Genomic DNA, 23,898 nt, shown 5'->3' on the forward strand with positions numbered 1-23,898 from the left:
AAGTAAGTCTGTTTTTTTTCTCTGCTATTTACATGTTTATTCATATGCAACCTGGCCTGTTTGGTTAGCTTTTAACGGCCGTTATGCTGTTTTTGTAGAGGTCCGCTGGAACATGCAAGTTTCTAACATTAGCCGTGTTGGCTAACTTAACCTGTGGTTAATGCAGGATCAAAAATAAACACCCGCCAAGCGCCGAACACAGCTAAAAGTCGGTTTTGGCAGAAGAATAAATTAACGTCATGTGTCACCGGCCTGGCGGTAAATACTTGTTGCTGCCAAGTAATAATACATCACAACAGCGGCTAACAGTAACATAGCCTGGGACGTTAACATTGACATGATAAACAGCAGGGCTTCGGCTGTGTACGTTAAGCTACTGACATCCCCAGCACACATACACACCATACAGCCTCTCATCTTTGAGCCGCTAGCTCAGCTTCAACGCAGGTAGTACACAATAACTCTTACAAGGGTCGCAAATTTGCTTCTGGTGACGATAAAAATGTTCCAGCGGACTCTGTTTCCAGCGCGGTCATGGAGAGTCTGAGCAGCTAACTTACTGAGCTGTGACTACCAGCTCTGCTTTTCTCAGTTTACCTGCCACTGGCAGATGAGCCAGAAAGTTAAATGTGGACCCTGGGTAAATGGTAGCTAATGTTAAGTCTCCAGCCCTGTGATGTTTTGCCGTTGTGTTTTTCACAAAGACCCTGGCCGAGTTAAAGTTAACTTTGAACGGCTAACTATCATTAACCACAGATTAGCTAGCCAACACCTATTAACTTAGCATTTGTTTCAGTGGACCGCTGCCAAACAAGCACAACAGCCGTTCAAAGTAAAAAATTAAAAAAAAATCTGTCACTGAAAAAAAATCTAAAGATTGTCATTGAAAAATACAAAAAATCCCAATAAAATAAAATAATAAGATTTTCAGATTTTAATTTTTTTAATTAGTTTCCTTTTTCAGTGCCAATACTTGTTTCAATGCCAATGTTTCCTTTTTCAGTACTGGTTTCGTTTTCAATGCCAATTTTTTTTTTGGATGCCAAATTTTAAAGTCACCGTTCTGGCTCCATACTTGTGATGCTGTTTGTTACTTAATATGTGTGTGTGTCCCAGTCCTGTTGCTATGTGGGCAACAGGACTGGGTGGTTCCCCTGGCTGTTTGACGTACAATATATTAAAGCTCACCACCTGTAATGTATGGTTTTGGCTGTACCGGCTCTGAAATACATACTGTTCATTAAAACTTCCAATCATGTAACTTATAATAATTAATAAACTCATCATTATGTACTTTTATGTATAAGTTAGTGACTTATGGAATAGTTCATTGTGGGGAATATATACTTATTTGCTATTTGCTACCAGTCTCACATCTGTACAGTAAACATATGACAGTCTATTAGCTCAGTTTACCATAAAGACTGGCTCCGTCAAATGGTAACACAATCTATCTACACACACCTCTATAGTTCACTCATTATCAAGTTATTACCTCTGCCAAGGAGGTTATGTTTTCACTTGTTTTCATTTGTTGTTTGGCTGTTTTTTTGTTGGTTGGTTGGTCTGTCAGCAGGTTACACAAAAACTACAAAATGGATTTCCATGAAAATTGGATGGAGGATGGGTGGGGCCCAGAGTAGACCACATTTTTTTTTGGTGCAGATCCAGGAATTTTTCCTCACGTTCTTTAACATTGCCAGAGCGTTTTTGCTAATTTCTCAGGGAATAATGAATGGGTCATGATGAAAAGAAATAAGGTGTATTTAGTATGCTGGTATCTATGAGTGAGTACAAAAGTGGACTGTTGGGACTAGGCAGAGGTATGCATTTAACTGAGCACCATTGTAGTAGGCCTATTTCATTTGTTTAATCTAATCAGGCAAGGCAAGGCAAGGCAAGTTTATTTGTATAGCACAATTCAGACACAGGGCAACTCAAAGTGCTTTACAGGCGCATACAATTACAGTAAAACATTTAAGATACATTAAAACAAAACATTAAAACAAGTTGAGAAATAGACATTTAAACAAAACATTAAAACAAGTTAAGAAATAGACATTAAAACAAAACATTAAAACAAGTTAAGAAATAGGAAAGTAGGCTAAAATAGAATAGGTTTCTTACACCAGCTTCCTGGTTTTTTGCTGGATTTATCTCCCATTGTTCTACTTGTCACTCGTCCCAGTGCACTTTATCCTTAAGACCCGGTCGTCACCGTGAATTCAGTTTGTTTACGCTACAAATTCTGAAAAAGCAGCCAACCAGCGGTGATAACCTCAAGAGACACCTTGTCTCCACTTGGTTCCACTCGGCCCTGAGTTGGCCCCAATCCAGCGGTAAAACAGCTTAATAGGAAAAAACACCTTTTCTTCCTATTAGCTCCGGCGTTCCCAGAATCCGGTATTACTCTGCCCTGAATTGGTTCGAGTCGCCCAACTATCACAATGCACTTTTAGTTTTTAGACCCGGTCGTCACCGTGAATTCAGTTTGTTTACGCTACAAATTCTGAAAAAGCAGCCAACCAGCGGTGATAACCTCAAGAGACCCCTTGTCTCCACTTGGTTCCACTCGGCCCTGAGTTGGCCCCCAATCCAGCGGTAAAACAGCTTAATAGGAAAAAACACCTTTTCTTCCTGTTAGCTCCGGCGTTCCCAGAACCCGGTATTTACTCTGCCCTGGATTGGTCTGAGTCGCCCAACTATCACAATGATCAACAGAAATCCAGCAAAAATTACTATTCACAATAATAGAAAACAAAAGTCACAGAGAAAAAATAAAAGTCACAGTGCAGTTCAAAGTCTTAAAATTGCTTCAGTGAAAGGCTGTGGCAAACAGAAAGGTCTTCAGCCTTGATTTAAAAGAGGTGAGAGTCGGAGCAGACCTGCAGTTTTCTGGGAGTTTGTTCCAGATGTGTGGCGCATAGTAACTGAACGCTGCTTCTCCATGTCTAGTTTTGACTCTAGGGACTGAAAGCAGACCTGAGCCTGATGACCTCAGAGGTCTGGATGGTTCATAACGTGGCAGCAGATCAGAAATGTATTTTGGCCCGAAACCATTCAGTGCTTTATAAACCAACAACAGGATTTTGAAATCTATTCTTTGACTGACAGGAAGCCAGTGTAAAGATCTGAGAACTGGAGTGATGTGATCTACTTTTTTGGTTCTTGTTAGGACTCGAGCAGCAGCGTTCTGAATCAGCTGCAGCTGTCTGATGGATTTTTTAGAGAGTCCTGTAAAGACACCGTTACAGTAGTCGAGTCTGCTGAAGATAAATGCATGGATAAGTTTTTCTAAATCCTGCTGAGACATAAGTCCTTTTATCCTGGATATATTTTTAAGATGATAGTAGGCCGACTTTGTAATTGACTTAATGTGGTTGCTGAAGTTCAGGTCTGAGTCCATTATTACACCGAGGTTTCTGGCTTGGTTTGCAGTTTTCAACATTATAGATTGAAGCTGAGCAGAGACTGTGAGTCGTTCTTCCTTGGCTCCAAAAACAATTATTTCAGTCTTATCTTTGTTTAGCTGAAGAAAACTCTGACACATCCAATCATTGATTTGTTCAGTGCATCTACTTAGCGTTTGTATGGGATTGTAGTCCCCTGGTGAGATGGTTGTGTAAATTTGTGTGTCATCTGCATAACTATGGTAACATATTTTGTTGTTTTCCATTATCTGAGCTAGAGGAAGCATGTAAATGTTGAATAGTAGAGGCCCCAGAATGGAGCCCTGGGGTACTCCGCTTGTCATTTTCATCCTTTCAGATGTGTAATTACCAATAGACACAAAGTAGTCTCTATCATTTAGATAGGATTTAAACCAGTTTAGTGCTGTACCAGAGAGTCCCACCCAGTTTTCCAGTCGGTCCAGTAGTATGTTGTGGTCGACTGTGTCAAACGCAGCACTGAGATCCAGTAATACTAAGACTGAAATTTTGAATTGTCTGTGTTTAAATGAATGTCATTGAGGACCTTGACTAGAGCAGTCTCAGTGCTATGATGTGGTCGAAATCCTGATTGGAAGACATCAAAACAGCCATTCACTATTAAGTAATTGTTCAGCTGTTGAAAAACAGCTTTTTCAATGATTTTACTTAAAATGGGGAGGTTCGATATGGGCCTGTAATTATTCATTACTGATGTGTCTAGATTGTTCTTCTTCAGGAGTGGTTTAATAACTGCAGTTTTCATGGCTTGGGGGAAGACGCCTGAAAGTAGAGACATGTTGACAATCTGTAGCAGATCTGGAGTCATGCAGTCTGAAACTTTTTTGAAGAACCCTGCTGGTAAAATATCAAGGCAGCATGAGGAAGATTTCAAATGTTGTATTATCTCTTGCAGGTTTTTGTCATTGATTTGGTCAAATTGTGTCATGGTGTTAGAGTTGGTTTTCGGTGGACACATGGATAACACGCCTCCTGTACTAGGTGCGGTGGCACAGACCGCTTGTCTAATTTTCTGAATTTTGTCAGTGAAGAAGGATGCAAATTCATTACAGGCCCTGGTAGATAGATGTTCAGAGGCTACTGGCACAGGAGGGTTTGTTAGCCTGTCGACAGTAGCAAACAGGGCACGTGCATTATTATTGTTTTTGGTGATAATGTCTGAAAAGAAGGACTGCCTTGACTTTTTCAGTTCTAAATTAAAAATGTAAAGTCTCTCTTTATAAATGTCAAAATGAACTTGGAGCTTAGTTTTGCGCCACCTGCGCTCTGCCTTTCGGCATTCCTTTTTTTCCATTTTGACAAGCGTGGCATTTCTCCAAGGAGATTTTTTCTTACCAGAGACCACCTTCACTTTAGTGGGTGCAATGGCATCAATAACATTTGTAACTTTAGAACTGAAGTGATCTACAAGGTCATTGACGGAGAACCTGGAGAGGGGAGGTGTGGAGGAGAAAGCCTCAATGAATATGTCACTGGTGTTTTCAGTGATGTAACGCTTTGAGACGACCTCAGTTTGAACATTTGTGTACACACATATATCACTCTCAAAGAGAACACAGTAATGATCAGAGAGAGCAACATCAGATACCAGAACCTTAGGAATGTTCAGACCCTTGGAGATAACCAAGTCTAGGATGTGGCCCCTGTTGTGTGTGGGCTGCATCACATGCTGAGTGAGTCCAAAGTTATCAAGGACACGACACAGTTCTTTAGTCCATCTGTCCTCAGGTTTGTCGACATGGATGTTAAAGTCACCAACAATTAACACACAATCAAAGTCAGTGCAGATAAGAGACAGTAACTCAACAAGGTCATCAAAAAAATCTGTACAGTATTTAGGTGGCCTGTAGATGTTTAGAAATATAGCCCGAGAAGATGAGTTTAACTGAAGAGCCACATATTCAAAAGAAGTAAAATTTCCATAAAACATTTGCTTGCATTTGAGTAACTCATTAAACAGAATACTAACACCTCCTCCTTTTTAATGCTTTCTAGTCTCACTTATGAAAGAGAAGTTTGGAGGGCTTGATTCAATGTGAACAGCTGCACTGTTGTCTTGGTCTAACCAGGTTTCAGTTAAAAACATAAAATTAAGATTGTGTTTGATGATAAAATCATGTATTAAAAAAGATTTTCCTGCCAGAGACCTGATGTTTAATAAAGCTAAATTAAAAGAGTCAAAACCAGCTGTGCAATCTTTTCTGACAGTTTGTGGCTGACGAGGAATGGGAGCTAAATTTAACAGATTGGCAGATTTATTAGGGCACTTCCTGTGTCTCAGCAAATTCACCATTTTTCTATTACCTGTAAACACAGGAATCGAGGAGACTACCTGAACTCCAAGGGGCCCCGGCTTTTCTGGGGGGAAGACATTAAAGATATCAACTTCGTAGCCTGGACCCGGAATGAATGTTAAATTTGACATTACACTCTTTCTTGGCAATTTAAACATTCTTTTTCTATTACCGATCATAACATGAACTGAAGAAGCTTCCAGTACACTGGGCCCCGACTTTCGCTGGGAATAGTCAGGAGTGACATCTTTAGAGCCTGGACCCCTAAAGCATCAGCAGTAAGAGACAGAAAGATCTAAGTGTGCTGAGCTCTTATCAGCTTGGGGAGGATGATGCCTGTGTGAAAGGGGTGGGGGTGGTGTGTGTCTTAGCTTCACCGAAGGCTGAGGGTGTTTCAGGGGAATGAGAGGAGAGAAAATTGCAGTAGGGCGGGGGGTAAACTGTGTCCCAGCGATGACCAGCTTGTTCATTTGGTCGGTGAACTCCATGAGGGGGGAGGAAGGCGACAACATGCCCACAGTAGATGGTGAACTGGGTGGGGTTTGGGGTGGTGTAGACAGTTGAACCTCACAGAGAGAATCCTCTTCCTGTTTGTCCTGACGTCTCTCATGAGTGGAGCTCACTTCAGCTGGGGGTTGTGCTCGGTTTCCTTTGTGATTATCTCCTGTTTGTTTCGGCCTGTCTTGCCTCTTGTCCTTGGTGGAGGGAACAGATTGGTGACGCAGGCAGAAAGATATGTTGGACATAAACAGTTTGACTCCTGACCTATTTAGGAAGAGTCCATCTTGCTTAAAAAGATGTCTGCGGTCCCAAAAGAAATTGAAGTTGTCCAAAAAATACATAGAATGGACATTACATGCTTTGGAAAGCCATGTGTTCAGTGCCATCAATCTGCTGAATCTCTCAGCACCTCTTCTGACTGGTGGAAGGGGGCCACTGATTAAAACCTCAACATCCAGGGAGCTGACTGTGTTCAACAGATCAGTAAAATCTTGTTTGAGCATTTCAGACTGCTGCTTCACAATGTCATTCATCCCCGTATGCAAAATTATCTTTTTGACAGTTGGATTTGCTGCAACAATACCAGGGATTCTCGCTGTCATGTCAGGAACCATATCCTTTGGAAAACAGAGAACCTTCATGTTTTCACCGCACATGAATCTCACATCTTTAACAGTGGCATCTCCCACAATCAGAGTTTGGGGCCCAGTCGTTAGCTTTGCACTAATCGAAATATGCCTAAAATACACCCAAATAGGCTTAATTTTTTCCTTTACTTCTACCACAATGAAACTTTACGCAATGAAGGATACATGAAAAGTAAAATTTTTTGTATCACAAGTATCTTTGAAAATGATACTAGTGGAATATGGTATGCTGAGACAGAGGCAATTCTGTGAGAAAGTATCTAACAACACATCTCCAGTGGAACCTCAAACTCTACCACCAACATCAACAGCTTCAAAGTTCCATAGTCTTTGCGTGTTTTACCAAATGATGGAGTGAAAAGGTAGAAGTGAAAGTATGAACCCAAAAGACTGGGGATGGCATGTTATGGATGGTAGATTTATGCCAGTAATGACTGATCAGCCTGCTGCACCACCAGAATTACTGGATGCAGTCCGCTGTAGTTGCAAGCAAGACTGCAGCACAAAGAGATGTACATGCAAGAAATATGGACTCCCTTGCACTGCCATATGCGGAGAATCGTGGTACTAGCTGTACAAACTCCCAGTTTCCTGATTTATCAGATGGCTATGAGCGGGACGAAGAACCAAAGAAGAATCCAGCAACCGAAACATACCATAATACTAAACTGAGACATAATAGTAAATAATAAACAGACAGGGGAGGATAGACATGAACAGAAAGCATGGGCAAGTACTAAAATGAACTACAAACAAACCAATGATAAACATAAATGATAATTAACACACTAAGGGCCGGATCTACTAAAGGTTTGCATGTATTAAAACGCGTGCAAACTCCTTGCACACGCAAAAAAATGTACAAACTGATTTACTAACAGTGCGCGAAAAGGGTTGCGTCTGTCAAAGGTGCAAAATAGCGCGTCTGCATTCAGTTAGTATGTTTGCAGCAATGAATATGCAACATGGGGCGTTTACACACAATTGTGCGTGTTGTGGGTGGAGAAAATATATATTTATATTAATTTAGCACACGCAAAGTGATTTATCAAAACTGAAAGCAATTTTGCTCATAGAAACTGCGTCTATATTTAACACATCTCAAAGGGAGGTGCAACCGGTTTGTATGCGTAATTGCGCACACATGGCTGTGGTTATTGTTGCAAGAAGGAGGCGCCGAGAATGCATTTTTCACCCTCGTGTGAACATTTTTGGGATGAATGAGGAAACTATCATTAGAACATATTGCCTATCCAGCCTCGCCATTTTGGAGCTGTTGGAGGAACTCAGAGCGGATTTGGAGCCAGCTACGAGAAGGAGTCACGCAATACCTGCAATAACAAAACTCCTTGCAAGTTTACTATTATTATTATATTTATATTATTATACGCCAATTTTTCTTCTGTTCTTCTTCTGATGTCTTGGTATCTCCTTCTCACTTCATCCACTGTTTGCCTGTTTTTTCCAACAGCATTAACTTTTTCACTGATTTTCTCCCACACGGCGTTCCTTTGCGCGACCGTCAGAATCCTTTGCTGCAGCTCATTGAAATGTTTATTCTCTTCCTCTACCAACACTTCTAATTCCCAAGGGCCGAATTTCACTTTGCGCTTTCGCTCTCTCAAACTCACCATGCTGAAAAACCATGAAACACGCTAAACCCTCATTTAAATAGGCGTGTCTCCAACACGTTTGCACCTGTTGTCATTATCGCAATCACTTAGTAAATCGCCCGCAAACTGCGGTTCAACCCCACACGCAAATTTCTAGATTGCCCACGCAGATTAGTACAAGCAATTTGGGATCTTAGTAGATCCGGCCCTAAACACATAAGGCCAGACAAGGACTTGCAGGGGCTAACACTAGGACAGATATGGGCAAAATACAGGGGAACAAGAACAGGGAAGTACTCTAGAGTAGAACAAAGAAACGCATAGCACACAAAATAAGCCCACAAAGACAAAGGGAACATGAGGGCTTACACACAGAAGGACAACAATTAAGGAGCATCTAGGAGCAGAGAGGGAACAGGGAGGTGCAGGGGTACCAGAGGGCAAGGATCTGGGGAGGGGAAATAAGCCTGGGGCAAGGGGGCGGAGCACCAGGGGGTGCCCGAACCAAGAGGTACAGAAAAAGAGCAGAGGATCCTAAAAACAAAACTTAAAAAACTTTTTTTTAAAAATCTTAAAAAAACAAAACCCCCCCAAAAAACCTCCTCTGTTGTTGCTACCTTGTTGTGGTTGGGAGGCTTGTGTGCCTCCGTGACCCTGAGGGCTATACCAGTAGGTTCAACCAAGCCAGGCAGGTTTCAGGTTAGAGGTCCAAAAGCAACACTGCCATGAGCCATTGGCAGTAGGATGGTTGGGTGAAGATTTGACGGAAATATGCATCTGTCATGTATGAATGGTGTTTTTGACATAATTCCACTAAACAAAAATATTTTGATAAAATTGTTCATGAAAATCTGACAAAAACATTTTAATTACAATACATTTTGTAGAAAGACAGTTTTCGTGTTATGAAATTTTGGCATATTCAATTAGTGTTGAGCTAATTTGCTTATTAAAATTCATTTTCAAAGAAGCTTGTAATACAAAAAAAGTTACCTTTCATGTATACTCTCATTGTGTAAAGTTTTATTGTGGTTGGAGTAAAGGAAAAAATTAAGCCTATTCGGGTGTATTTTAGGCATATTTGATTAGTGTATAGCTCATTTGCATATTTAAATTCATTTTCAAAGAAACTTGTAATACAAACATTTTTACTTTTCATGGATACTTTCATTGTGTAAAGTTTCATTGTGATAGGAGTAAAGGAAAAAAATAGCCCCATTGGGGTGTACTATTGTCCGGCCTTATTGGCACACATCTTGGATTGATGAGAATTTAACATATTTCCCCAACTAGGATTTCTTAGGACTTTTAGTATGTTGTTCTGGACACCTCATTGAAATGATGTATGATGAAAAAAATTCTATTACAATTAGTCTGTCGTAAAACGCTATTTTGCCTGGACTAAAGTGTTGATGGAATGTCCCATCGAATATGCAGATATAAACAAATTTAAGGGAACATGTCCCTTACTCTTTGTGCTGTTGGAGAGAATTGATTGTGTTTTTTATTGGTAACCTCAGATTCAGTGCATAATTGTAATGTCACGTTGTTGTGCTTCCTAAAAACAGCTTTACCCTTGAGGCCATTCCATTCCTCTTCATCAACAGAAAGACTTTTTCTTCTTCAGTTTTACTCTCCCCCCACTCCGCCTGTTAATCCATCCTCCTAATAGCTTCATCAGTCATCATAACAGTCTCCGTTCAACTCCTCATCATTGGCTAACGATTAGCTCACTTCCTGTCCTCCAGTTGCTTCCACTGATTTACCTGAACAACCATTAGCTTTTAATTCAAGGTCTATTTCCACTGAAAGTTGGCCCTTTAAAGGGGACATATTATGCAAAACTGACTTTTTCCTTGCTTTAGTATGTATATTTGCGTATCCGGAGTGCCTCCCCACCCCCTAAGCATGAGTTTTGACAACTAAGTCAATATTTTGTACCTGGCAGAACAGGAATTGAGTCTCTAAACGAGCCGTTTGGATTTCACCCGGATTGTTACGTAACAGTCCGGGTGATTTGCATACTCTTTGCGTATCTCCTCCCACATTACGCCAGCTACCTGAACGAGGATCCGCCATTTTTTTCCCCTCGCTAACTTGTACGTGACAGCCTGACCGCTACCATGTACAACCCGAAAGCCAAGAACTGCTGCTCTGTCGTCGGATGCACGGATCCTCCTGTTTCGCTACATTCCCTCCCTACCAAAGAGGATATCAGAGCGAAGTGGCTACTTTTTATTTATCAGGGTCCCAGCTTCAGTGAGCAGAAGCGTTATGGTCTGTGCCAGTCACTTCACGCCGGACTGTTTCAGCAACCAGGGTCAGTATAACACTGGACTGGCAACGAGATTGTCCCTTAAAAGATGGATCCATACCCACTGTCAATGATGGAACTGTAAGTATTTAAAAAACAGTATAGTTTGTGTTACTTTGGCCGTTTAGCACATGAGCTAACGCTAACCATGGGTGTAAATAGGCTGAACTAACATTACGTGTGAAGTTGTCAACGTTGGGCTTACTGGCCGTAGGATTCACGATAATGTTAATGATACGAAATGTTAATGTGTCATATCAGCACTCTTTTAAAACATGAAGGTGAATTGAGAAAATGAATTGGGATATTGAGATTTTATCGCTTCTAACCGGCCGGTGAACCACTGCTCGGCCATGAACATGGGGAGGAGACGGGACGAAATGTCTCAGTTGTTCGCGGACAGTGAGCTGCTGCTCTGCGGTGAACAAACAGAGGAGACGGGGTGACATCGTCTCAGTTGTGTGTGTCAGTTGTTCGCGGACGTTTAGCTGCTGTTCCGCGGTGAACACGCAGAGGAAACGGTATGAACTGGTCTGTTATTCACAGCCAGTGAGCTACGTTGATTCATTAGCATGTTGTGCTAAAGGACAGTGTGTAAGCAAACTTCTAGAAGCGTGTCTTGTCTGAATGCACTGCTGACTGTGTGACAGGCAGCACGAGGAGCTGCTGTAGTTTGGCAGATGTCATGGCTCTGGGAGACTGTCCTCTGACCGTTTTTCTGTGTGTTGGTGTACATGTAATACGTGTGTAGCGTTAGCCGTTGCTACAGCCTGTAGCGTTAGCTGCTGGCATGAGACCTGAGAGTATCAAAACGTTATCTGCAGTAAAGCAATCACTACTTTGTTTTGGAGCTGGAGACAGGGGCTACATGCTACATGTCTGCTGTGCTACTATCAGTTATTTGCAGGCACGGACACTGAAATGCTGCGCCGCGCTGTGTATTGCTCGTTGTTTTGTTTTTTTTCTCAACTTTATTGAAAGTTGCTGTGTATCGCTCGTTGCCATGGTCCCGCGGTGCCGTCCTCACGTCTTCCGGTCGGCAGGAAGAAGTGGGCGGCGCACGCAGTAGCTCATTAGCATAATGAAAAAAGTCAATGAATCCGGCCGCTTAGAGCAGGGCTGTGAAACTGGTGTGTAAACAACCCTGCTGTGCTCAATCCTTCGGTTTTTTCGACCAAAGCATGTTACTATCACTCCATTTAGACATCAAGGACCCACGTCAACAAGCAGAAATGAGCATAATATGTCACCTTTAACAAAGAAAATTTTCAAGTTGTCTTCTGTACTTGAGTGTTTCCTCAGTTCTAGTGATTAGGTACAATATCAATAGTGTTGTGCTCTCTATGTGACTATGCAACAAAACATTTTTTAATAACAAACACCGGACAGTATCTAAGTTAGGAAGTAATGTATCTCATAATAATGAAATCTTATCTTAAGAGATCTTTATCTATTCACTATGAGATATGTGTCTCATAAAATTATGACATCCATGGCTGTGGGAACGAGAACAACAATAGGCATTCTTCCCAAGAACAATGACAGCATCAGTCATTTCAGCAAATGCTCCAAAGCCACATCTGCTTACATTGAAATCACAAAGCTAATGTGGCGCTGAGACCTCCACGCACTGCAGCTCACATGCGAATTAAGAAAACCTCTTCATAAATCTGTCAACACATGTGCAGCATTTAGAAAACATGCTGCAATTACAGAAATGCGCTGCAAAAACAGAAAGCCCAGCCAGTCACACAAACACACTGCAAGTAACACAGATGCACAAAGTTATTGAAGTCAGGTCTGTGTATGATCTGTTTATGTCATATTCTGTCTGGCTCTTCTTCTTCTTCATGGTGCACATGCTGCAGGTGTTTTGATGATTTTTGAGGAGATTTGGTGTTTGACAGATAATAATCTAAACTATCTGGTTCACCAGTGCTGATAGACGGGTTGTATTCTGCATAAAAATCTTACACGCATTGTTAGACCAGAAATATCTGGCTATCTTGCTATGCCACACCAGGGAGAGCATTGTCAGGGTAAAAGAATGATAAATGATGTCTTACCAATAGGGGAATCAGATCAAAAAGCATTTGAAAGCGCATGAACAAGTCATTTAACTCAAAGGACCTGTCAATAGGAAATGATGTACATTGTTATAGGTTTTCACGTAGTCAAGTAAAATCTTTATGTTGTAATTATGAGATCTGTGGTCTAACTAATCCAAAAAGCCATAGGAACTGGGGTTGTAGATTGTTGATCTAGTAATAATGATATCTTTATTTCTTATCTATAAGTTATCTGATCCAATCTTGTAATTATGAGATAGTATGCGACTACCACAACAACCTACATCAGTTTCTATGGCTTGATTATATAGGCTACAGATATCACAATAACAAGGTTTGTTATAATGATATCTTCAGTATGATTTATTTTATTATGAAATATGTATGTCATAATTCCAACTAAGTTTTAATAACAAGATAGGTTTCCCATTTTTTCCTTTTAACTGTAGGACCAATCCATGACAACTCACTCAGAATTCAGAACTTTTCACAGTGGATGTCATTGAGGTATCTACAGACTTTTACTGAATTTCATGGGACCTTGCAAAACCATATAGCTGTACTCCTAACACTGTTTTAGTGTGAGTATTCTAAGCCTCCCCAATTGCTTATTTTTCACTGGATTGGGTTGAAATTTTTCAACAGATCTAGTGATATTTTACGTATCATGTTTCTATTTAAATAATTGTTGAATTTTTTTTACAGTAATCAAATTAATAACAATATATCACTTTGAAAAAAATCTTTTTCATTTTGTTGATACCAGATTTTGGTTCTATGTAGTATTAATATAGTTCTATCACATCCGGAAGTTGGTCCTGCACAATAACCGGATAGCCACAGATCTTGCTAAATATAGCTTCAGAGCTAAAAACCCCACTTTTTAAGATAACAAAGATGACTGTAGATTTTCCCAAGAAGGATTATATATAATTTCCTTTTTATAATTTTTTTCATTATACAACACAGGGTGTCATTAACTCCTTCTTGCTACATAAATTACAGAACAAATATACAGTTTTTTTATATACAAATATACATTTTGAATTTGTGTCGGTGTAATTGTAAACTGTGGTAAATTGATGGTGATGATAATATGGTCGGCATTTTCACATCAAACGTTTGACAACACTGTCCCACTTTGACTTTGTGAAAATAGCAGATTTTTCATGCTTTTCACTGGCTATGTTACTTTCAGTGGTTTTATGTCATAGGTAGATATTTTTACTGTGTTGACTTTAAGGTTTTCTATGTTTTTATGATTCCTATTGAGCCTGTTTTTCATCACAGCTTGCAATAACTTGCTGTGTTGCATCCTAGATGAATTAATCTTGTTCCCTGCGTCTCGACAAATATGATTCTTAGTTCATTAGTGCAATACATTTCAAACTTCCCTGAACTAATATCAAACTTCAAATATTCATAACTACAAGAGCATTTGGAGTACAGCTTAAGGATTTTGCCAGGTCAAATGAATTTAATAGACATTTCTACATGATTTTAAAATTATGATTTGATTGAAAAAGAGAATCCATGGCATGAATTGGGTGGGCCTGGGTGAGTTGGTATGAAATGACCTATTAGACTTCGATATAAAGTAAAGGTTAACATATCTCATTAATTATCATAAGAGCCATTTCAAACATCATCATTACTAATGATGAGTTAACTTCTCCTTAGTAGCAAACTCTATTGATCAACCAGCACAGCTATCAGACTACCTGTCATTGATGTCTCCGTGAACAAGGTTAACATGTCAGTGTCAACAGTCATTCATTACACAGTGATTTGCTGGGTCAGGTGGCTAAGCGTGTTAGCCCGTCTTCAGCGCTTCTTCACTTCACATTCATACAGTTACAGTCCGGCTCATCTGGTTCGGATTTGAAGGCATGGATGATAAATATGTGTGATGCACTTGTAAAATCCTCAAGAAGCCCACCATTATTCTCTTTCCAGCCTTCTTTCCAAAGCTGAAGATTATCTTTTGCAGTCTGCTTTATAGAAACTCTGCTGTGGAAGCTAGTCAGTTTCACATTATAATAAAGAGTTCAGGTCGACACAGATTGTCTGCAGAGAATCACTGATTTTTTAGTCAGGTAGTTAGTAAATTAGTTAGTTTTCTTTACTCGAATATAAGTTTTCATGCCACAGAAAACTTGTGTTAAAATCATGTCAAAATGTCTAAAATATTTTTTAAGTTGCATATAGACACTGGCTTTCAGTCCTTCCCAGCATGAGATTCATATAGTTGCAAATGTTCATACCTGGGAGCTTTTGAACAAGTCAGAGGAAGTTCATTCATATCCAACAGAGCTTAGCAGCCAGTAAAACTTTAATGATTTGTGGATGCTTGACAAGTTTGTCAGCTGAGTTCGTCTTACACCTCAGAACTTCTTTTTCTTCCCTGTCAATAGGAACATCAACTTTCTTTTGAATCCTTGCTAGTGGTGTTGTAGTGACTCATCAGTTTATAGCAGCTGATATTTACCTATAGAATTACCTATAATAGTTCACTTCATAATGCCTCCACCTTTAAACTTCACATTCAAGCTTAATATGTGGCCTAACCAGCGGTTGGGTAGCTTAGTGTAGTATAATAGCTACAGTGAGGACAAAGCCTCTCTACGCCAGCTCAACCAACTGAGCTAATCGGCGCCCCAAGAGTAAACACTTTTTAACTAACTAAATAACAGGGACTTTTATTGTGAAGAATAGGAGTTTTGATAACGGCTATTCTGTTCTTCAAACTGTTATACTTTTGTGAGGAAGAGTATACAGCTGCTGCTTTAACCATTACACAAGGTTGACAAATGGGGAAAAACCCCATTTGCTAAAAGGACTTGTCCATATTCATGCCCTTTCAATAAGGGGATAAACTGTTGTGATTCAAGTAACCTTCAATCAGTGTCTTTTCCTAGTGCCAAAACAGGACAAACTTTTACTTTTAGGCACAACACTCGTCGAGCTGCACAGCAAGATATTCATATACATTTAAGGAATTCAAACCTGTGAGGCTGCAGCTACAGAGCAGCCAATCTCATTCTCCTGGCTGCTAATGAGTTAATCCATAATCTGTTTTCTTTGCTGTATTATGATGTGCAGTGCTTTTCCCTGAAAACAGCTGAGTGGTATTAATTAGTGAGAAACCTGTTTTGATGTTGACATTGTTATTGATGTTGGTGATGATTTTTCTGACTGCACAGGCTCTGTAGTCTGCTGGGCTGTTACTTCCTCATACATGCATATATACACAAACAAAAATTGCAGTGTTTATGGAGTTTTTTAATAGACTTGTAATTATCTCACTGATCTCTGAATATTAGACTTCTACTGTTTGTGTGTGTGTGTGTGTGTGTGTGCGCGTTTTCCCCTCTTTATTTGTTCATTGATTTTCCTCTCTTACATTTATCCTTATGAAATGGTTCCATCCTTCATTCTTCCTTGTATCATTCTCCTCAGTCCATCCTGATGCTTACGTCCTTTGTCCATTCTATCTTTCCTTCTAGTTCTTCATTACCTCATACTTCCTATTCTTCATAGTTATAGTTCATATTCATACTTAACGTTTTCTACCTTCCATCCTTTGTTTCTCCTCTCAATGATCCAGCTTCATTAAAATGGCAGCATCATTATTTGGATTAAATGAGTCTTGTGACACTTCATGTTTCACTTGTCTCTCATCTTTATTCCTCTCTAGCGAGGAATGGTATCTCAGTGTAGACAAATGTCCTCAACATTTCTCAAGTCATGCATTTGTAGTTTATTCTTGGTTATGGCCTTACTATAAATATCTGTGTGGTCTCACACACATGACCAGGGTCCCAAATAATAAATATAATAATAAACTTAATGTATATAAAACCTTTAAAAACCGAGTTTACAATATGCTTTGACAATCAAGCAAAAGCAGGACACTCAGGAAGACAGTATTACAGAATAATCACTCAAGAGTCAAACCAAACACAAGGAAGTCTAGTCTAAGGTGTAAAAACATAAAAAGTGGATGTCATGTTGTTGTTTCGTGTCTGACTTTCTGTCTGCTCTGTGCTGAATTCGGCTGAATTGCTGCGTCGTGCTCCGGCATCCACCAGAAATAGAAGTCCTGCGTATCTGCTCCAGAGGGCTGTGAACTGCCGGAGCAGACACGCAGCTCAGCTTACCTGGTGGAAGTTAACACATAGTCTAGAGCAGGGGTCGGCAACCCAAAATGTTCAAAGAGCCATATTGGACCAAAAAAACAAAAAACAAATCTGTCTGGAGCCGCAAAAAATTAAAAGCCTTATATAAGCCTTATATGAAGGCAACACAGGCTGTAAGTGTATATTAGCTATATTAGCCTACTATCAAAATGACTAAGTAGGCTACAAATACATAATGAGCATTCATGATTAAATGTTTTTCCCTGCAGCGCATCCTGGAGAGAATGACACACCACGTGACTACTCCGCTGTACGATATTTGGTGCTTTAACTTCCATTACAATATTAATGTATTATGTTTTGTTGCATTGATGAAATTATAGAAATACAGTAAAGAAATCAGATTTTTGGTGTCGTTTTTATTTTGAGGATTCGAAAAAAACAAAAACAGAACGGAAAGTGCATAATAGGTCTCCTGCAATTTCAGACCTTCCCATGGAAATAAAATGCAGTCCTCTTCAAACCTCAATAACAATACAATGCTCTTCTCTTTTTATCTGGGCAACACAGTGCAATAAAACGCCTGCAATTAAAACGCAGTCTGCAATTATAAAAATAAAACAGCAGCCTTTTGAAAAGTTAAGTAGTCTATATTAAACGAAAGTAAGCCAGTTTAATTTCGATTTCAGGGCATTTCTGTGCATTATCCTCTTCTCTTAGTTTTCTGCAAATGCCAAGTTAAGTAGCCTAAGTCAGTGCAAATGAATAAAATGCAGAACAATCCTTTTCTCTTTCCCCCCTTATGGCGGCAACAGACACAAATGAACAGGCTTGCAAATGAGTAATAAAACAGCCTGCAATTAAAAGGCAGCTTGCTTAGCTTTTTGAAAATGTAAAGCATAAAATAAGACAGTTTAAGTTTGATTCCTGTGCATTATCGTCTTCTCTTTAGTTTTCTGCAAGTTCCAAGTAAGTCTGTGCAAGGGTACAACGCAGCAGCATCCTCTTCTCTTTTCCCCTTCTTATCTCAGCAACAGACACGCACAATACAAGCGCAGCAATCCTCGGACCTGAGCAATAAAACACAATAATATCCCTAAGTGTCATTCCAAATACTGAAAAAAATCAGAAATCTCTTTATAAAAACAAGGCACATTGTTGCTAAATATGTGCCTATGAAAGGATTGTGTTCTCACCCGTTTAATGTGACTTCTGTTTTCGGACATCACTGGATAGCTTCTCAACATCGGGCACTTAAGATGAAACTTTAATCTTAACACAGGACTGCAAGCTCTCATCTGTGAGGCGGGTGCGGTATTTGGACTTGATGTAGTTCATGTTTGAGAATATCTGCTCACACATGTATGTTGATCCAAAGATGGATAATACTCCAAATGCATATTTCTTCATGCACCGATAACTGTCAGGAAGAGCATTCCATGTGTCAAACACAAGTTTCTCAGGTGTTGGGAGGCTTTCAATCTCGCTCCATTTGTGGCTTTGGGCAGCATAGGCTTTCTGACGAGTGACGTCTTCAAGCGCGGCTGTCAGACTTTTGAATTTTGACACCCACAAATCTTTGTCAGCTATATCGGCTATTTCCATTTCAAGGTCAGCTTGATTTACTCCTGGGAATGTCTTCAACAAGGACGGGTCAATCTCCAGGGGCGTGACAGGGAAAGATAGTGTCATTTTTTCCTTTCGGAACTCGCTAAATCTGCTCCCAAACGCAGCTTGCATATCAACGATCGCACTTTGTAAATAATCTCCGTTGAGTGTGTGATCGTGATTTCCGTCTTTGAACTCTCTCAGGGACGGAAAGTGAGAGAGCGTGCCTCGCTGTACATCTCTGGCGAATACAGTCAGTTTGCGCTCAAATGACAAAACAGCTTCCAGCATTTGCAGTGCAGTGTTTCCCTGCCCCTGGAGACTTTTACTGAGCATGTTTAGGTGACTTGTCATATCCACCATAAAGTGCAGTTAGTCCAGCCACTCGGTGTCTTCCAGTTGTGGGTAGTTCAGGTTTTTGCTTTTCAGGAATGTTTTCACGTGTTCTAAACAAGCAACAAAGCGACGCAAAACCTCACCCCTGGACAGCCAGCGGACTTTGTTGTGTAGCAGGAGGTCAGAATATTCGCTGTCAACTTCATCTAGCAATTCACGGAACTGACGGTGGTTTAATGCTTTAGCAATTATCTTGTTCACGATCTGGACGACAAGGTTCATCACCTCCATACACTCCGGTGGGAATGTTTGTGCACAGAGTGCTTCTTGGTGCAAGATGCAGTGAAATGCAAGCAGATTTCGATCCAACGCTTTCTGTAGTAGAGTCACAAACCCCTTGTGAGACCCTCTCATATTGGGTGCCCCATCTGTAGCCACTGAAATCAGGTGGTTGATGTTTATTCCTTTGCCATTTAAACACTTCAGCACAGCCTCACATATGTCCTCCCCCCGTGTTTGGCCTTTCAGTGGTATTAATTCGACCATTTCTTCTTGCGGCCCATCAGTGTTCACATACCTGCATAACAGCGCTGTCTGTTCGATATCGATCACATCACACGACTCATCACAGGCAATTGAGTACGCTGGAGCTGAATTAATGTCCTTGATTTGCCGATTGGTGATGTCGCCTGCCATTTTAATGGCCCTTTCTTTCACCGTCTTTGCGGAGAGAGGCATGTCTTTTATTTTCTGGATTATCTCGGTTTTGTTTTTGAAGTCTGAAAATAGGTGCTCTGATATTTTAATGAATGAATCCTTCATGTAATCACCATCCGTGAACGGTTTTCCACGCTTTATTATCTCTCGGGTTGCAACAAAACTTGCAGCAGTAGTGGAGTTTGGAGATGCAATCCACTTCTTAAATCTACCTTTGCTCTCCTCTAATTTCTCCAGAAGTACTGCAATCGCACTTTTTCTCTCAGTCCCAACTGGGTAGTCGGCTGCAAATTCAGCATGCCTTCCCTGGAAATGTCTTTCCAAATTACTCTTTTTGTTGTTCGACAACTTCTCATTACAAAGCAAACATGCAGGCAATCCTTCCGCATTGGCAATGAAAGCAAATGATCCGGTCCATTCGGCCTTGAATCCTCTGTTCTCATCAGCTATCTTTCTCTTTTTCCCTTTGGGATCCATAGCCCATGCTGACACACCCGCCGGTTTGTTTACAACAGCCACCTGCCTGCTAGGCGCCGCGCTGAAACGTGTGTCGCAGGCTATGACGCAAATCTTCATTGACAGAAATGTGGAAATTTAATATTTATTAAGCACATTTTTACAGCATTGGAAAACGTTAAGAATGTTTGTCCTCCTGCAGAAACCATATTAAAACAAAAAATATATCCCCCCATTCATTTTCATACATTTTTGAAGAGGCTCCAGGGAGCCACTAGTGGGGCGCTAAAGAGCCGCATGCGGCTCTAGAGCCGCGGGTTGCCGACCCCTGGTCTAGAGTGAAACCTATCAGCTCACATATCTGGTGGAATCGAGGAGTAAGGCTGGGAGTAGACTCATATGGGGTCAGCATTTCTATTATGTAACTTGGGCCAAGGCTCAGACAAGCTTTAAAAGAGAGAGACTTTTGGTTGATGCAGGACAGGAGGGAGTTACAGTAAGAAATGATAAGTGCGTGAGTGAGTTTTTCAAGGTCGGAGTGTAAGAATATTGCTTCGATTTTTTGGAGACCATGCTTAAATGCATAAAGCAGGACTGGACAACTTTTTTGATATGTGGTTTGAATGAAAGATCTGAATCAATTATGACACCTAGATTTCTGGCAGTAGGCTGTATGTTCGTGGATAAGGGACCAAGGGTACTTTTGATGACACTGATGTTTTGGTGTGGGTAGTTGAAAAGTATGATTTTCTGATTTGGAGTTGTTCAGTTGTAAAAAAATGTCGTGCCATCCAACATTTGATGTGGTTGAGACAGTTAAAAACAGCAGCTAGGGTTTTTGGGTCACCAGGTCTCAGCAGAACGTTGACTTTGGATTACATGGCCAAAAGGGATCACATGAATAGAAAATAAAATTGGACAGAAAATCAAACCTTGCGGTACAACACCAGTAATATGAAATTTAGATAATGTGTAATTACCTATGTTGAGGCTTAGCTTAGCATACCTGGAAAAAGTGCAAAAGGCTGTGTTGGTATTTACTACAGATATAGATGAGAAGATAAAATACAATCTTGGAAGTTCAGTTTGGGTAACAGTTCCATGGGTTTTATCATACCAAACCTTTTGCATAATACTATGGGACAAGACTTTAAGAACTCTGGGAAATTATCCCTCTGAGAATCATTTAATTGTCAGTCACAATTGTTAGATGCAACATATTCTACAAGGAATTCACCCTTGTATGTATTGGATTTTCAGTGCATTGCTGATGGCTAATGATGTTCTGAGATGCCTTATGAAAAATGTTAAGACAAATGAAGAAATAAATACATATATACATACACACACACACATGCACAGAATGCACAGATATATATATATATTTTGTGTATATATACACATATATATTCATATATATATATATATATATATATATACACACACACACACACACACACACATACATATATATATATGTACAGTACTGTGCAAAAGTTTGTGAAAGGTGTGAAAAAATGCTGTAAACTAAGAATGCTTTCAAAAATGGAAGTGTTAATAGTTTATTTTCAAAATGCAGTGAATGAACCGCAGATAAATCTGAAGCAAATCAATACTTGGTGTGATCACCCTTTGCCTTCAAAACAGCATCAATTCGTCTACTTGCACACAGTTTTTGAAGGGACTTGGCTGGTAGGCTGTTCCAAACATCTTGGAGAACAAACCACAGATCTTCTGTGGATGTAGGCTTCCTCAAATCCTTCTGTCTCTTCATGTAATCCCAGACAGACTTGATGATGTGAATGGCTCTATGGGGGCCATACCATCACTTCCAGGACTTCTTGTTCTCCTTTATGCTGAAGATAGTTCTTAATGACATGGACATACAGCCAATGTCATTAAGAACTACCTTCAGCATAAAGAAGAACAAGAAGTCCTTGGGGTCATTGTCCTGCTGCAGAATACATTTTGGGCCAATCATAAGCCTCCCTGGTGGTATTGCATGATGGATAGGTATCTGCCTGTATTTCTCAGCATTGAGGACACCATTTATCCTGACCAAATCTCTTTGCAGAAATGCAGCCCCAAACTTGCAAGGAACTTCCCCCAAGCTCTCCAGCCCTTCGGCGAACAAATTTTGACTCATCAGTCCAGAGCACCTGCTGCCATTTTTCTGCACCCCAGTTCCTATGTTTTCGTGCTCAGTTGAGTCGCTTGGCCTTGTTTCCATGTCGGCGGTTTGGCTTTTTGGCTGCAACTCCTCCATGAAGACCACTTTTGGCCAGACTTCTCCGGACAGTAGATGGGTGTACCTGGGTCCCACTGGTTTGATGATGGCACTGCTGGACATCATCGATTTCGAAGGGAAATACATTTGATGTATTTTTTCAAGTTTCCTTGGCTGACCACTGTGTCTACGATCCTCAATGTTGCCCGTTTCTTTGTGTTTCTTCAAAAGAGCTTGAGCAGCACATCTTGAAACCCCAGTCTGCTTTAAAATCCTTGTCTGAGAGAGACCTTGCCAATGCATATAACTACCTTGTGTCTTGTTGCTGTGCTCAGTCTTGCCATGGTGTATGACCAGTGACATGAAACTGTCTTCCACAACCTCACCTTGGTAGTTTGGCTGTTCCTCAACCAGTTTTAAGCCTCCTACACAGCTGTTTCTGTTTCAGTTAATGACTGTGTTTCAACCTACATGTGACATTGATGATCATTAGCACCTGTTTGGTATAATTGGTTGATCATACACCTGACTATAATTCTACAAAATCCCTGACTTTGTGCAAGTGCACCAATAAGAATTGATGCTGGTTTGAAGGCAAAGGGTAGTAACATCAAATATTGATTTAGATTGACTTAGATTTTTCTTTTGTTCAATCACTTGCATTTTGTAAATTGATCAAAATAAACAATTATTATTTATATTTATGAAAGCATTCTAAGTTCACAGCATTTTTTTCACACCTGCCTAAAACTTTTGCACAGTACTGTACACACACATATATATATATCTATATTTTTTTGCATAATACACAGATTTAATTGTCTGAGCAACGTCACGAGTGATTAACAATGCCTGCAACTGGTCTATGAGTTTCATGGACTGCTAGTGCTGTAAAGGTTGTAAAAGCTGTACTGGTGAAAATTTAAATGCTCTGTCAAAACGTTCTAATTTTCAATCATTTATCAGTTATAGGTCCTGGTCTGGATAGGATAGGATAGCATCTGAATCAGGACCCTGACTGTTGTGTCGACAGACTGTGTGGAAAAGCTAACTTGGGTGATAAGCGACAGAGAATCCAGGCTAGCGAACGTTAGCTTCTTTATTGCGCGACTGCTGGGAAGAACATCGCCATCAGCACTCTCAGCTTCTTGTTAACTCCCCCCCAGGAGCCCTGTGTGGTCTCTAAGTGCCCCCTATAGGCATGAACAGGTTACAACACAGCACCCTGTGAACATCAGTGGCAACACAGTACAAAAGTACCTTCTTCTCACTGTTATACTTTTTATCTTGCTTTGTTTCTTTTAAACACCACACTGAGCTCTGCTTATTAGTGATCTAATAAGCCCCTCAAATTGCTCACTGCCTATGGCTATGTTTAGGTATAAAGTGTTCAGGTACTTCACTTACATCCAGACTGTCTTCTGAGTTCCAACTATAGGAAGCTGATGTGAAGCGTTATTCCATTCAGTGTTGCCAGTGCAATATAACAAGAAAGCAAACTTCAAGAGCTCCTGTGAGAGTTTTTTTT

At 40.3% G+C, this 23,898-nt stretch overlaps 1 protein-coding gene across 2 annotated transcripts in view; it reads left to right on the plus strand.

Moving 5' to 3' along the window:
- Positions 1 to 23,898, plus strand: part of LOC311267680 (junction plakoglobin-like) — a 341,412-nt gene that overhangs the window by 132,212 nt on the left and 185,302 nt on the right. Inside the window, exon 1 of one of the 2 annotated variants that reach the window (XM_084370872.1) lies at positions 10,811 to 10,899. The exons of the other annotated variant lie outside the window; for it this stretch is intronic. Within the exon in view, the coding sequence (XP_084226998.1) occupies positions 10,868 to 10,899 (32 nt within the window). The 5' untranslated portion in view covers positions 10,811 to 10,867. Of the gene's footprint in view, positions 1 to 10,810; positions 10,900 to 23,898 lie in introns of those variants that run through there. 2 annotated transcript variants of the gene reach the window in all.

The sequence above is a fragment of the Pagrus pagrus genome, assembly GCF_965226575.1.
Source record: "Pagrus pagrus genome assembly, chromosome: 13".
NCBI lineage: Eukaryota > Metazoa > Chordata > Actinopteri > Spariformes > Sparidae > Pagrus > Pagrus pagrus.